This window comes from Lepidochelys kempii, chromosome 5, assembly GCF_965140265.1.
Source record: "Lepidochelys kempii isolate rLepKem1 chromosome 5, rLepKem1.hap2, whole genome shotgun sequence".
Lineage (NCBI taxonomy): Eukaryota > Metazoa > Chordata > Testudines > Cheloniidae > Lepidochelys > Lepidochelys kempii.
The window spans coordinates 97,090,838-97,105,072 of NC_133260.1; the positions used below are offsets into that span (position 1 = coordinate 97,090,838).

Consider the following 14,235-nt stretch of genomic DNA (forward strand, 5'->3'; position numbering starts at 1 on the left):
TTCAAGTGTTTTAAATGATTTATTCAGATTAGGCAATTTTCTCAACACTTTTTTTGGTTTAATATAATATATATAGTTTCAAAAACATTTCAGCTTTGAGGTAAAGTACTTTAAAGGAAAAACAAGAACACTTTTAAAAATAAAAGCAAAAGATCAGTAAAATTTTTAGGCAGGATAAACAGAAAAATATTCCCTCCTCACTTCAATGCTAATGATTCCAACACCAATACAATTCAAACAGCAAAGTAATCCAGTCAGAGTCCAAGTTCCTTCCTAAGGCAAAACTCTGATTCCAGAGGCAATTTTGCCCAAGTAAGGATTTCAGGATTAGGCCCATAATAATAAACCAAGAAACTGCTCAGGGCAGCTCTTCCCCTGCCATTGTACCCCACACCCCTACTCCCATATGGCAGAAATAAAAAGAAGCCTTACATTGTCTCTTCCTGCTCTGTGGAGGTAGATAATGCATTCACCATTGCATTATCCCATCTCTTACCTGCAGGGTTTCCCCATGTCAAATAATGCTCACCTTGCCAGCATTATGTTTTAAGCAAGTTCTTATCCACACATAAGAAAGACACCTCAAGAGAATTCTTGGGAGTGCTCCCAGTGGGAGAACATCTATGCTGACAAAGACGACAGCTAGGATTCAGGAGTGTATTCTCGAGATACGAGGTACCTGACGGGATATCTTGGGACAACTGCATGTTTAGAGGGCTAAGTCCATTCCCCATACAGCAAGATGGGGAGAGAGAGCATACGACCTCCAGCATGATGATTTCAAGGGAACTCTGATTTAAAATTTGGCATTTCCTAGCCTTTGTGGGGTCTCCTTGTGCAAGAGATTTCACCCTCTGTTTACATGTTATAGTGAGAGATTGCAAGACTTCATTACTCTAAGGTATTTTTTACAGTTGCAAGGATATGATTTGGGAATGACAGGCAATAGAGGTTATCGTTTTTAAGACATTATGAAGGAAGTTAATCGGAGTCTTCATCATCGAGGTATTCCTCTGCGTTACTTAATGTCCGCACTGTATCTGAAAATAAAACAATTCTACTTTAGCCAGGGACAGAATCAGGCATAAAAACACAAAACTTTTAATAGTTTAAATTTGTAGTGCTGTGGGCAAACACATGTGAGCAACTCTTAACACTACATTAAGAGTTTTTTTGTTTTTTTTGGCGGGGGGGGGGGGGATTTCTTAGGGTTTAAGATATTTGTAGGTGAGGAGCTAGCCAGGAGCTGGTCAAATGGTCACCTTTTCTACACATGAACCTTTGCATATGTCTTTTGGAGAAAGTTCAATTGATGAGACACTGGCATGCCTGCTGCTCAGTTCTCTTCATGTGAAGCTCCAGGAGCCTGGCTGCCTGAAAAGCTTGCACACCAGAAGAAAGTTGGACACAATTTAAACCTCTCTAATGGGAAAGTTTTAAACACAGAATATCTGATTGGTGAACTAGAAGAAGTTTCCCTAGCTCATTCTGAAGGCTCTAAGTCAGTCTTCATCCTCTACTTTAACTCCCATGCAGACATCTCCTGTCTCTTTTCCTGTCATCCACTGTCCCTTGTTCTCTTCCCCACCTGGTTGTCTTCTTGTTGACTACGTGTTAGTTTTTAGGCATGGACTTATACTTTCAAAAACTGCATGTATAAAACACATCTAAACCTTGTGCTTCTGGATGGCAAGTAGAAAATTGGATACAGCAGAGAGGGAGGGCATAGGACTAGTGGACACTGGGAAAGTGGTCCTCCTCACCCAGATATGTAGTAATGTCAAGAGAAGAGCATCTGGCTTGTGCTCCTTAAAGAGATGCATAGAAGGGGAATTCTTTTGTTGTTGGACAGGAGTTCCCCTCCTACAGGAGATGAGCCCTGCAAGGAGGTTCTCATTTACATCTCTTCCAGTGAAGGAATGGAAGGCAGTCCTAACCAACTACGGCTTCTGTCTGTTTCCTCAAATATGACTTATCCTGCAGAGTTGTGTTGTACAACCATTCTCCATCAAAAATAACTGATGCATAATCTGTTCTACACTGGTTAATAAAATATATTTGATGATAAATTCTGAAGTTAAGCAGTATTGAAAAAACAATCAATCATCTTAGTAAGCCAGCCCATGTCTTATATTTTGGAGTAATTGAGAAGTCAATTTTAAACTCTGATCTCGGGAATTGTTTTGCTAAAAGGGAGCCCAAAAAGACTTGTTTTTAAAATCTCAGAAAATCCATTTAATATTTAAGAGTGAGGGTAGTAAAGGTGGGGAATATACACCATCTTGCTTAATAAAGGTTTAGTCCCAGCTGTAAGTGCAAATATCCACACAGCCTTATCTATCAAAGCGCTATGGCCCTTCCAGACACTGTTGTACCAAGGTCAGCCTCCGACTTCTCATTCTCAGAAAGGCCCAGCACATTTCTCTCCTATCTTCTTCCCATTCCTTTTTTCTAATTCCCTTCATCGCCTCCTCTTCTCAGGATCTTCTTTCTTTCTGCAGCTCTCTGCCAACCCTTTATCTCCTTTAAATCTACCTTTTTTACAGCCTTCCAATGAAGAATCTCTAATATCCCTTTGCAACCTTATATTTGAATACTTATCCCCAACTGTATTTGTTTACCTGAATTACAATATAAACTTTCTGGGGAAGAGATCATGTCTTGAGTTTAATATTCTGGAGTGCATCACACTTTCCAAACATCAGAATTTCTCAAATATTCTCCTCTCCCTAATCCTCCAAACTTTTAAACACAACTGTTATGATTTGATGTTACTACAGTAGCTTCTGAAAAGTAAACCAACTAAGAGGGTTCCTAATGCTTTAAAAATAAGGTTTATGGAAAGAACAAATCAATTGAATGCAGTGCCATTAAGTACAAACACATTTTTAAAAACATGCACAAATTAAAATATTGTAAAATGAGTTAAAGCAGACCGCAGAAGCTATAAATATGCCACATTCATGCTACAGAGAACATACTGGAAGCAGAACTAAACTTGGATAGTTTGATACTAGGAACAGGAAGAGTCCTAAAATAGTACATAGCAAGTACTGAAATGTAAATTGCAAGGAGTGCAATAGATGCAGATGCATTTGAAAAACAAACATAAGAAGAGGGGAAGAACAGTATCAAATATGAATGGTCAGAGAAATTCAGGGAACAAGAAAAGCACACATGTAGCTGTGACCGTGTTAACAAGAGGGAAGATTATGGAAGATCATTTAAAGGAGAGAAGTGAGCAAGAAGTTAAACACTGATGTTGAAATGAAAACTGCAAACAATATTACAAATTACAAGGTGATAGATTAGGTGGATATTGATAAAAAATGACATGATTTTTGTTTCTCAGTTGTCTAGAAGGAATGAAAGAAATATTCCAGAAATAAAGGTTAGCTTTCTGGAGATGAAAAAGGAAAAATTAATGTAACTAATAGGGACATTAGAACAGAGAAGGATTCAGTAGTAGATGGCTTGAATCCCAGAATTCTGAAAGAGGAAGATAAAAAATACTTCTCATGGAGATTAATTCACACTAGAAAAATGTATAGGAACCTAGGAAAAACCAGTGTGGCTTCTGTTATAACTGTTTTTTTCTGACCCTAAGTTGACAAACGAGATATTCTGATGTTGCAAGAAATTGAATATTATGCTACTACCTCCTAATTTACTTCCATAAAGTACTCAAGGTTAAGGAGTTGTCAGATGTTTCATTAACATTATTTAAGGGTGGTTATAATAGCTCTTCCTTGCCTAGTTAAACTTCCATAAAACTATCCCCCAAACAAAACTGTTGCTAACTTTGAATTAAGATATACTTTCGTCCTATTTCCTTTTCAACTCATTCTCCACCCCTTCAACACTCCATACAGGTTCCCCATCTCACTTCTACTCCCTCCCACAGTCCACCTATCTCATCCCTGATCCTGAACAACTGACTTTAAGCTTTTTAAAACTGCCCTGTATCAGTGTGTGTAGTATGTATAGGTGGAGCTATACCTGTGTTTAAAAAGTTAATCTGTCAGGGGAGTTTCAGAGTAACAGCCGTGTTAGTCTGTATTCGCAAAAAGAAAAGGAGTACTTGTGGCACCTTAGAGACTAACCAATTTATTTGAGCATGAGCTTTCGTGAGCTACAGCTCACTTCATCGGATGCATCTCCGATGAAGTGAGCTGTAGCTCACGAAAGCTTATGCTCAAATAAATTGGTTAGTCTCTAAGGTGCCACAAGTACTCCTTTTCTTTTTGTCAGGGGAGTGGCGATATGGGTGGAAAGATTGTGGGAAGATTATATTCTGACACACACTAGAGCACAACTCCCTTTCTCAAGCCAGCAGGAGGCTGGGGAGTATGTGAGGAGAATGGAGTGGGATGGTGTTGATGGGAAAGAGTGGTTTCTGCTTCTGGGATAAGCTGTGGGGATAGAAATAGGCATGAAAACATTTCATATGGCTAACCACATGAGGCACAGAGCAGGGATGAGAACCTTTTTTTCTTTCTGAGGCCCCCACAACATTCTATAAAAACTCCACGGCCCACCAGTACCACAACAACTATTTTTCTCCACAGAACAGCTATGGCTGACACTAAGGGGTAAGAAGCAGGGCAGTTGCCCGGGGGCCCATACCACAAGGAGCACCGCAAAATTAAGTTGCTCAAGCTTCAGCCCCAGGTGCTGGAGCTCAGGGCCCTGGGCTGCAGTCCTGCAAGGTGGGGCTTCAGCTTTCTGCCCTGGGCCCGAGCGAGTCTAACACCAGCCATGCTTGGTGGACACCCTGAAACCAGCTCATCAGAACTCAGCTTCTCGTGGTTCATCAAAATGGAGTTGCTCTGATGAACACGAGGTCTGTTAGAGCCCTGCTCCCCATGGTTCCAACTGAACAAAGAAGTGAGAAACAAACAATACCTCTCCCTTGTTTCTTTTTAAGCAGAGAAGCACAGGCAGCATTGGTAGCCATATCCAGAGCCAATTTCTTCTCATTGTTTCTTAAATCTGTTCTTGCCCCTTAAAAAAAATAAAGTCCAATTATGTCCAAAAATACTGCCCTAGCAAAACCTTCAGTAACAGTAAAATGAAATCCCTTCTCACACAAGTAGCTTAGTCAGCATAACCAATGGGAAGGGGCAATGGACAGCTCATCTAGGGGTTTATACAAAGTCAATGGAAAGATACCCAGTGGGCTTAGGATCAGGCTCCTACTTAGGAGCTGTGGAGCTCCCTTGCTGCTTTACTGGGTTTAAGTACCTATTTTTGTCTTCCACAGCAGAGTGAAATTTTACTCTGGATGGGTCAGCCTGTTGCACAGACAACTTCCAGGGTTTGCATGGTTTGCAAATATACGCTGGGCTAGCTAGGAACCATAACGAGATTATAGAAAACAAATTGATAAAATATGCAAATTACAAACTCAGCAGTGATTTACACACAGGAAGCAGATTTGCCACACACAGAGTATTAAAATCTTGGTGAAGATCTTTACCCTTTGCCAGTAGCATCTCTACAATATCTGCATAACCCTTCCAAGCAGCAGCATGCAAAGCTGTATCTCCCAATTTGTTCTGTGGAGTTACAGGGAAAAGCAACAGGATTAAAACACAGCAAAAAATAATCCATTTGCACTAAGAATTAACAATAACAGCACTGTAAATGTCTGAATAAACAGGATAAACTTCCTACCTGTTGATTTAGTTCTACACTTGGCTGGGTAAATAACACTTCCACTATATCTACATAAAATGAAGGGAAAGGAAAAGAAAACTTGATGAAATCAAAACTTGCTTTCTTATATTCCAATTACAGCATTGAAGTCAGGATTGCACAGAGAAAGGATATAAACCCAATTAGTTAGAGAAAATCCATATCATTAAAGCCTGTGAAGACTGCTGAGCAAGCACTACAAATAGATACAGAAGTGAAACATAAATATAAACCTCAGTGACAAACACCATTTTTTTGCTCTTCCTCTCAGCAGTCTGCATTTCGTCTCTCATTTTTTATAATCAGACTGTGATTAAGAATGTCTGTCTGCTTTTAAAATAAAAGGATTTAAAGATGTTCTATTTTTTTAAAAAAATGCATTACATTTGACATATCTGAGCCCTTCTCCGCTGGTTTTTATTTTTATTTTTATTTTTTTTGCTAACCTGAATTACATAAGAGTATAGACTTTGTTACTGATTATAGCAGATTAAGTAATAAGTGATCCATTAGCCCAGCAAATAGAAAAAAATAGAACATAATCAGTAGAGTTGATTGAGTGCTATACTGTACCTTTGTGCCCACCATGGCAAGCCCAGTACAGAGCTGTGCTTCCAGCTTTGTCTAAACCATTGACACCAACTTGGTTATCTAAGCACTCTCTCAACCAGCTCACGTTTCCTGAAACAAATAGAAAAACCTGTTTGTTTTTTCAAATCACTGTTTTTAATAGAGATTTTGTTTGAAGAATTGAGTAGCAGAACCACGAAGGACATTTAGCTCTGTATAAATACTATGTTGCATTAGAACTTAATTTTTGTTTAGCAATTCATTAGAAACCATGTTTGGCAGTAATAGTTATTGCTACAGGTTATGGAGGGGGAAAAAATAGTCCAACTACCATTAAACATCTTGTTCAGAGGACAATTTTTTCCCACCTTAAAAGCTAATCAGTAATGGAATAGGACAAACACATTATATATTGCATCCATTTGCAATCTGGTAAATTCCCTGCCCTCCCTCCCATCCCCTTTTTTTATTTTACTCTGCTACTCAATGCTGCAGAATTTAGATACCAAAGGTATTCAAAATATTCAGGTTAGCCAGCCAAAATATGCAGCACATTCCGTCTTTATTCAAATAACATTAAAATAGAATGCCTTTGTTGGCACACATGTGCATACATACACAAACCACACACAGACTTCTTTTGGTATTACAAAATTTAAAATTCTCTAAATGAGAAGTCCAGGATATCACAGTCCAAAAAACACACCCACACCCACCTCTTTTGGCAGCTTCATGCAATGGATTATCAATGGACTCAGCTTGTTCAGCCACTGAAATGAGACACACAATAAATTCTGATCAGTTTCTCATAGTAAAGATTTTTGTATTTCATTTTTTTCAGACTCTTGATAATTAAGTCCGAGAGGCTAGTGTACAGAAGTAGATTTTGCATTTTGTTCTGATAGTGCTAAGGTTAGTGGTCTTCCTGTCTCTTGTGGAAGTGGGTTCAAGAATGATGGGTTAGTCACTGAGACTGTTCTACTTCCTGTGCACATGAGCTCAATTCAAAAGAGGCTGTGGAAGCTAGAGATCCCAGGATGAAATCCTGACCCTGTTGGAAATCTATGGCAAAATTACCTCTAACTGCAACTGGGCCACAATTTCACACATGGTATTTCTTAGCCTAATGTGCTAAGCTTGTGAAGTGACTGTAATGGTTGACCACCAGCATCTAGTGATCTGCACTCTGAAGCTCACATTTCCTGTGAGTGTTCTTTCTAGCTAAGACTTGGAATGGGGAGGAAAGCATTGACTGGTGCTGGTGAAGATTAGAAGGTGATGAGGGGTGCGCTCCAGAAGGCCAGGGTGAAGCATGTGTGTTTGGTTTTCCCGGGCCCTATGCTGTTGCTGTGGGAAGTGGCAAAGCTAGTGAAACTCCACAGCAGAGCAGCAGAGAGTTGGTTTGCAAATGGAATTATTCTCTTTGGAAAAACTGAGGTGCAAGCATTAGGCAACTTTGAGGACGTGTCCGTGGTATTCATGTCAGTGGTACTCTGAAGAATGTGGTGGTAGGGGTCCCTGCTTTACATGAAAGGATTTTAATTCCATTGTCAAATCCCCTGCGCTATCCAGACTTTCTTTGAGTTTTCCATTTATGATATCACCCAAACAGTGGTTTATAATTGCACTGTTTCATATGTTGAAGTACTTGATTAATCCTGAACAAAGCAAAAATGCTAATCCGAGATTCTTTGATTATGCACACAAATGCTGTTAAACAATTAATATATGGAGGGAAAAGCAGAATTTGATCACTGTATCTTAGCCACTCTGCAAACAGAATTGCTTAATTATACAGTACACTAAAAGCACTATACAATGTGAAGTAGAACTCTTCTTTTTATTCTATATGGATTGTACTTCTCTCAGAAGACTGAATTTCTTTCCCATTATTTCATACTATTGCCAAATGGCAATTTTTCCCCTCAGTTCCTTATGATGGAATTATTGTGGCACTTAATATCTCCCTATTATCAGTATTGTCAAATTTACATTGGTTTTCAGTTTGTGCTTCTGCAGGTCAAGCAGATGGAGCACAAGATCATTGGATAGGCATGCTTGCTGTATCAGGGCATATACCCTGAATTGGACCTCCTGTAACTTGTGTCTCATTTATCCATACTAAGTTTACATCAGAGTTCAGGCCAATGTACTGTGCCTCAAAGTAGCTTAGGGATGGGGTAAGGCACCATAGAACAGTTTCAGCAGGAGAGACTGAGGGATCCCCACCTTAGAATATCCCATAGTACAGTGGTTTGAGCACTCTCTGGAGACGTGTGAGCCCCCCATGTTCAAATCCTCCCCCCGCCCCGTGGCAGAGAGGTGAGTGATGTAACCACTGGGATAAAAGTTATAAGGTGGGCACCACCTCCCGCTGGATTTTGAATGGGACCCGAGCTGGCAGGCAAGCTCAGAGGCTGCAACTCAGGTGGTAGCTGAAGAAGAAAAGACTTTGAGGAACTGGTCAGCACCATTGCAGTATGTCATGAATTTGTCACCAGGACCCTGGATTGTTGCAGCTCACTCTACCTATGGTTAATTAGGACATTCATAAAGAAGTCACCGCTGGTAAACAAAACAACGGTCCATTTTCTAAGCAGAAAGAGGCACAGGAAGCCCAATATACTGGTACTCTGCAATTTGTATTAGCTCCGTATTCATTATTAGAGCCACCTAGAGATTCTGGTATTGATTTATAAATCTCTTTAAAGCAACAGGCTTATGCTATCTCAGACATCTTCTCAGAGCCACCACAGTTGATTGTCAACCACAATGTATTTAAAAGATACTGTCACAGAGTGACTTGCCCCTGCAAGAAAGGGAGCAGGATTCAGTGCACCTCGACTGATTACCTGCTGCCCAGTTGGGCTTTAAGGGGAGGCACCTGGACTTTACAAAGGAGGAGACAGCTTCAGATGGGTTGTCAGATGCCTGCAGGCACTGCGGGGAGTAAGAAGGCTCCTGAAGGACCCTGAGTTAACAGGGAGAAGGCCTAACTCCAGGCAAGAGGTGCTGGAAACACAGGAAGACAAACCCTCAGGGAGGAAGGGCTGTGCCCAGATTGTGATTGGGGAGAAAGAAGGGAAGTTTAAAGAAAGGACAAACATTCATGGATGAAGACTGCGTAAGCTTGAGTTCTGTTTTTAAAAGACTTTGTGCAGGATTTAATAAATTGAACTGCAGGAGGGGATTTTTTGTTTTGTTTTAATATCTAAACTCTGTAGACCAGTGGTTCTCAACCAGGGGTACATGTACCCTTGGAGGTACACAGAGGTCTTCCGGGGGTATGTCATAAATGTAAAGGGAAGGGTAAACACCTTTAAATCCCTCCTGGCCAGAGGAAAAACCCTTTCACCTGTAAAGGGTTAAGAAGCTAGGATTACCTCGCTGGCACCTGACCAAAATGAACAATGAGGAGACAAGATACTTTCAAAGCTGAAAGTGGGGGGGAAACAAAGGGTTCTCTCTGTCTGTGTTTTTGCTTTTGCCGGGACCAGAGCAGGAATACAGGTCAGAACTCCTGTAAAGGGCTAATAAGCAATCTAGTTAGATATGTGTTAGATTCTGTTTTGTTTAAATGGCTGATAAAATAAGTTGTGCTGAATGGAATGTATATTCTGTTTTTGTGTCTTTTCTTTTTGTAACTTAACGTTTTGCCTAGAGGGATTCTCTATGTTTTGAATCTGATTACCCTGTAAGGTATTTATCATCCTGATTTTACAGAGGTGATTCTTTTACTTTTTCTTCAATTAAAATTCTTCTTTTAAGAACCTGATTGCTTTTTCCTTGTTCTTAAGATCCAAGGGTTTGGGTCTGGGTTCACCTATGCAAATTGGTGAGGATTTTTATCAAGCCTTCCCCAGGAAAGGGGGTGTAGGTTTTGGGAGGAGTTTGGGAAGAAAGACGTTTCCAAGCGGGCTCTTTCCCTGTTGTATATTTGTTAGATGCTTAGTGGTGGCAGCAATAAAGTCCAGGGACAAAAGGTAAAATAGTTTGTACCTTGGGGAAGTTTTAACCTAAGCTGGTAAAAATAAGCTTAGGGGATTTTTCATGCAGGTCTCCACATCTGTACCCTAGAGTTCAGAGTGGGGAAGGAATCTTGACAGGGTACATCAACTCCTCTAGATATTTGCCTAGTTTAACAACAGGCTACATAAAAAGTTCTAGTGAAGTCAGTACAAACTGAAATTTCATACAGACCATGATTTATTTACACTGCTCTATGTACTATACACTGAAATGTAAGTACAATATTTAATTTCCAATTGCTTTATTTTATAATTATATGGTAATTGAGAAAGTAAGCAATTGTTCAATAATAGTGTGCTGTGACACTTTTGTATTCTTATATCTGATTTTGTAAACAAGTAGTTGTTAAGTGAGATGAAACCTGAGGGTAAGCAAGACAAATCAGACTCCTTAAAGAGGTACAATAGTCTGGAAAGGTTGAGAGCCACTGGAGTAGACTTTAAGGGAGCCTGAGTTAAGGGGAAACTCAGGCAGGCCTCTAAAAACCTCTTGGACAGAAGGAGGTGCTATAGGGCAGGGACACCCTTTGACACACATGTATAGACTGAAGGGGTTCTAAGGTGAGCCAGCAATAGCCTTTCAAACTCCTCCACAAAGAAGGATATCTAGAATAGTCAGTCCTACCATCACCATGTTTAGTTTTTAAGATCACTCCTTAGTCAAAGCATTTCCCAAAGAACCACAAAAAACTTGACAGCATACCAGAGTAGGAAACCGATAATTAGAGCAAGAAGTAGGACAAAAAACTTCCTGCATGTCTGGACAGTCCCACAGGTTTGGTTTTGTTTTGTTTGTTTTTTATAACCTATATACAATGTCTACCTATGGTGGTGATAGGTACTTGAGAAATGCTGATTAAGTATTCTGATGTACTTTGATACTGGACCCTTAACTGCAGCACTGTTACCAGTGTCCAAAAAAATAATCATATCTAGTAGTTTCTACTTAGTGATATGTAAACAAAGAGAAAAATAAATTCTAGACTTTACCATAGTTGCTTGGAATAAGTCCAGTCCTGCCTTTGCAGGTTCCCTTCCACCAATTTGTGTCACTCTGGAGGGGAAGGGGGAAAAAAAAAATTAAAAAACAGTCTATTGCATTTTAAACTTAGTCAGTCTACATGTGACACCGCTGCTGAAATAATGTTACTCACCATATCTGAAATGTAGATGATATCCCCTTCTTCAAAATACAACTCATCTGGCTGAAAAAAACAAACATAAATATGTGTGAAGAGATAAAGCAAGTACATGAAAAGAGCACAGCACCTTTAGTTTTTGTGGTAATATTGCACCATCCAAAAATCTCCAGTGTCAAGTCAACTGCTTGATAGTCATTTACATTCTCGGCAAGTCAAGCTACTTGTACTACAAGTAAGAAATGTGACAGGCAGTACCGTATGAGGCTGGTAATCTTCCTACCATGTACTGAATGAAACTATTTAAGTGGAATGGGGAGTAATTAGGTTTTTTTTTTTTTTTAATTCTTCTGCACAATATATCTTTGGGCAAACTGAATCTGTCATTTATCTGTCTGTACTAATGACATGTAATCTAGTTTTAAAAAATAAAAATAGTGTGGAGAAGGAAACGCCAAAGATTCTAAGACATCTCAACGACTTGACTTTGGAAGGACAAGGTTAAAGCAGAGCAGTGTGTGAAATCTTATAGTGGGGCTATCACATCCTTATCATTAAGGTTGACAATAGCTTACTGTTTAATAGCCAATTTTCTAAATGTTCTAAAATGTACATAGTGCAAATAAATATTTTGGAAAATGATGAAGGGGATACAGGATAGGACTAGTGATCCAAATTTGAGATTGTTTGAGCCAAGGGTTTTCTGAGATACAGATCTCTTCTCCCCTCCGCCCCCTGGCCAAAATTATTTTAACATTAAAATAAACTTAAAATAATATTTTAACCTTTTGTGCCTACCTGGGACTCAAACTATGACTGTGATCCTCCCCAAACTGATAACCATCCACTTGGGATTGATCTCAGCTAGGGTCTGGCACCCACTGCCCAGTCGGAATGCAATATTTAAATACTTAGTCAGTATAAAAATGGATCTACAATTTGCTTTCCAAACTGACAAGCCACAGAAAGTCATTTGTGTTTATGCTGCAGGCAGGAGCTCTACTGCAAATCCATGTTTTGTAGGTAGTGTGACATCACAGTCAATGAATGTCTCAGACATGCCCAAGTAGCACCCATATACTAGGAGTTCAAGTGTTGATCTCGGCAGCTTACTGAGAACATGGGGTGTGGATAGTAGTTGCTCTCTGCCTGCATTCTGCAGTGGCTCCTCCTGAAAGCAAAATTCTGGTTTTAAGAGCCAATATTTCAAAGTGCTCTTAAAATCCATACTTATGCTTCAGTTGTTTTGAAAATTGCTAACCTGTAACTCTATTTCCTAGTTTTCGGAGGCGTGAGTATAACCACACTTAACATTCTGGAAGGGTACAAGGCACTGTGAATGAACTTTAATTCTGTCAGGTTTTTGGCAGTGAATTGCACTCCTATTTGCCTCGTTAACACCCTTACACCTACTCTAAAGGAGGCAGACTTCAAAAAGACAACTAACTCCTGTACTGCCCCCTTACTGATTGTAATGTAACCCTTTCTGAAAATACTCTTCTTATCCTGGGGATTCTGCCAGGGAAAGGCACCTTAAGTTCTTGGTAGGACTCCACAGTAGCCCTTCTGGCAAAGGCTACTCAGAAGATGTGCTTATTCAGCACGAGTACTAAATGGCAAACTTTTAAGGGGAGGTTTGGTTTATGTTTCTCAGCTACCAATCCAATTAACCTAATTAAATGGGGATAGACAAGGAGCACAAACTAGTAGCCCCTCAAACCTGCAACCATGATGGAGGGGCAGAGGGTCAGCATTCATGGGAAAAGGTGTGCTGGTTTTATTGTAAACACCAGTGGGCTACACAAATTCTCACTAACCCCCATGTTTGATTTGCATCCCAGTCCATCCACCCCCTCTGTCCTGCTGAATTTTATGCTGCCTTTGGGAGGAGGAAAAAGTAAGTGAGCCCAGTCTCAGAATCTGTTAATCCTCTATTGTGGACATATGGTACCAAGAACACACCAGAGCTCACAGCATTACCTAATAGAAGTTGCATGTAGAGGAATCTGAGCTTGAGAAAGAAATGGACAGTGAATTCTTGTTTAGTGTTGGAAACTAGTTATAGCTCTGTTAAACCAATCATTTAGTTTTTATTTATATAGCAGCGTAACAAGGCTGTTTATGCTTTTTTTACAGTCCTGATGCATTAGCCCACGCAATTAGATCACTTTGTTCTATGAGTGATATGAAAACTTAAGTACTTACAGTTCTGGGTTCAAATGTATACAGGGCCCTGAACACTTTGACCTGTCCTAAAAAGAAGAAGAAAAAGCATTAACGACAGAGGAATGGGGATAGTTCTCCCTTCCTTAGGGCAGAATATATCATCAGCATTACAAATCTAGCTCAAAAAAGCCAAAGCTGCACTTCCTCCCCCAGTCGTATTATGGTTAATTTAAAATAAACAGCCCCTTATGTGTTGTTTTGTATCTATTAACTCTAAAGTCCCACTAAGGCTCTACTCCATAGTATGGCTTTCATGTCAACAGCCAGTCTGTCAGCTAAAGAGAACCTGCCTTCTGTGGAAGGACATGGGGCCCTCATTCTGCACCATTACAGTCAACTGGAGTTTTGCCATTGACTTCAACGGAGTTCCACAAAACCAGGTTCTGAGTCTGATCAAAGCCCATTGAAATCAATGGGAATCTTTCTACTGACTCCAGTGGTGGTTGGATCAGGCCTTAAAGCACCGAGGAAGGCACAGAGGAATTAAGTGCCTAACATGATGGTCTTTGACTGTAGCATTTTTTCAAGCAGACTATATAAATGGGATTTACGCAGTCAGTTGTATCAGTTTTTTT

The 14,235-nt window shown here is 39.9% G+C and overlaps 1 protein-coding gene across 1 annotated transcript in view; it reads right to left on the reverse strand.

The window, feature by feature from the left end:
- OSTF1 (osteoclast stimulating factor 1) overlaps positions 1-14,235 on the reverse strand; it is a 25,566-nt gene continuing 11,331 nt past the window's right edge. Inside the window, exons 2-10 of the mRNA XM_073345138.1 lie at positions 13,640-13,686; positions 11,450-11,500; positions 11,286-11,349; positions 6,984-7,037; positions 6,271-6,378; positions 5,677-5,726; positions 5,480-5,558; positions 4,906-5,004; positions 1-1,040 (exon numbers count right to left, since the gene is read on the reverse strand). Coding sequence (XP_073201239.1) covers positions 982-1,040; positions 4,906-5,004; positions 5,480-5,558; positions 5,677-5,726; positions 6,271-6,378; positions 6,984-7,037; positions 11,286-11,349; positions 11,450-11,500; positions 13,640-13,686 — 611 coding nt within the window. The 3' untranslated portion in view covers positions 1-981. The remainder of the gene's footprint in view (positions 1,041-4,905; positions 5,005-5,479; positions 5,559-5,676; positions 5,727-6,270; positions 6,379-6,983; positions 7,038-11,285; positions 11,350-11,449; positions 11,501-13,639; positions 13,687-14,235) is intronic.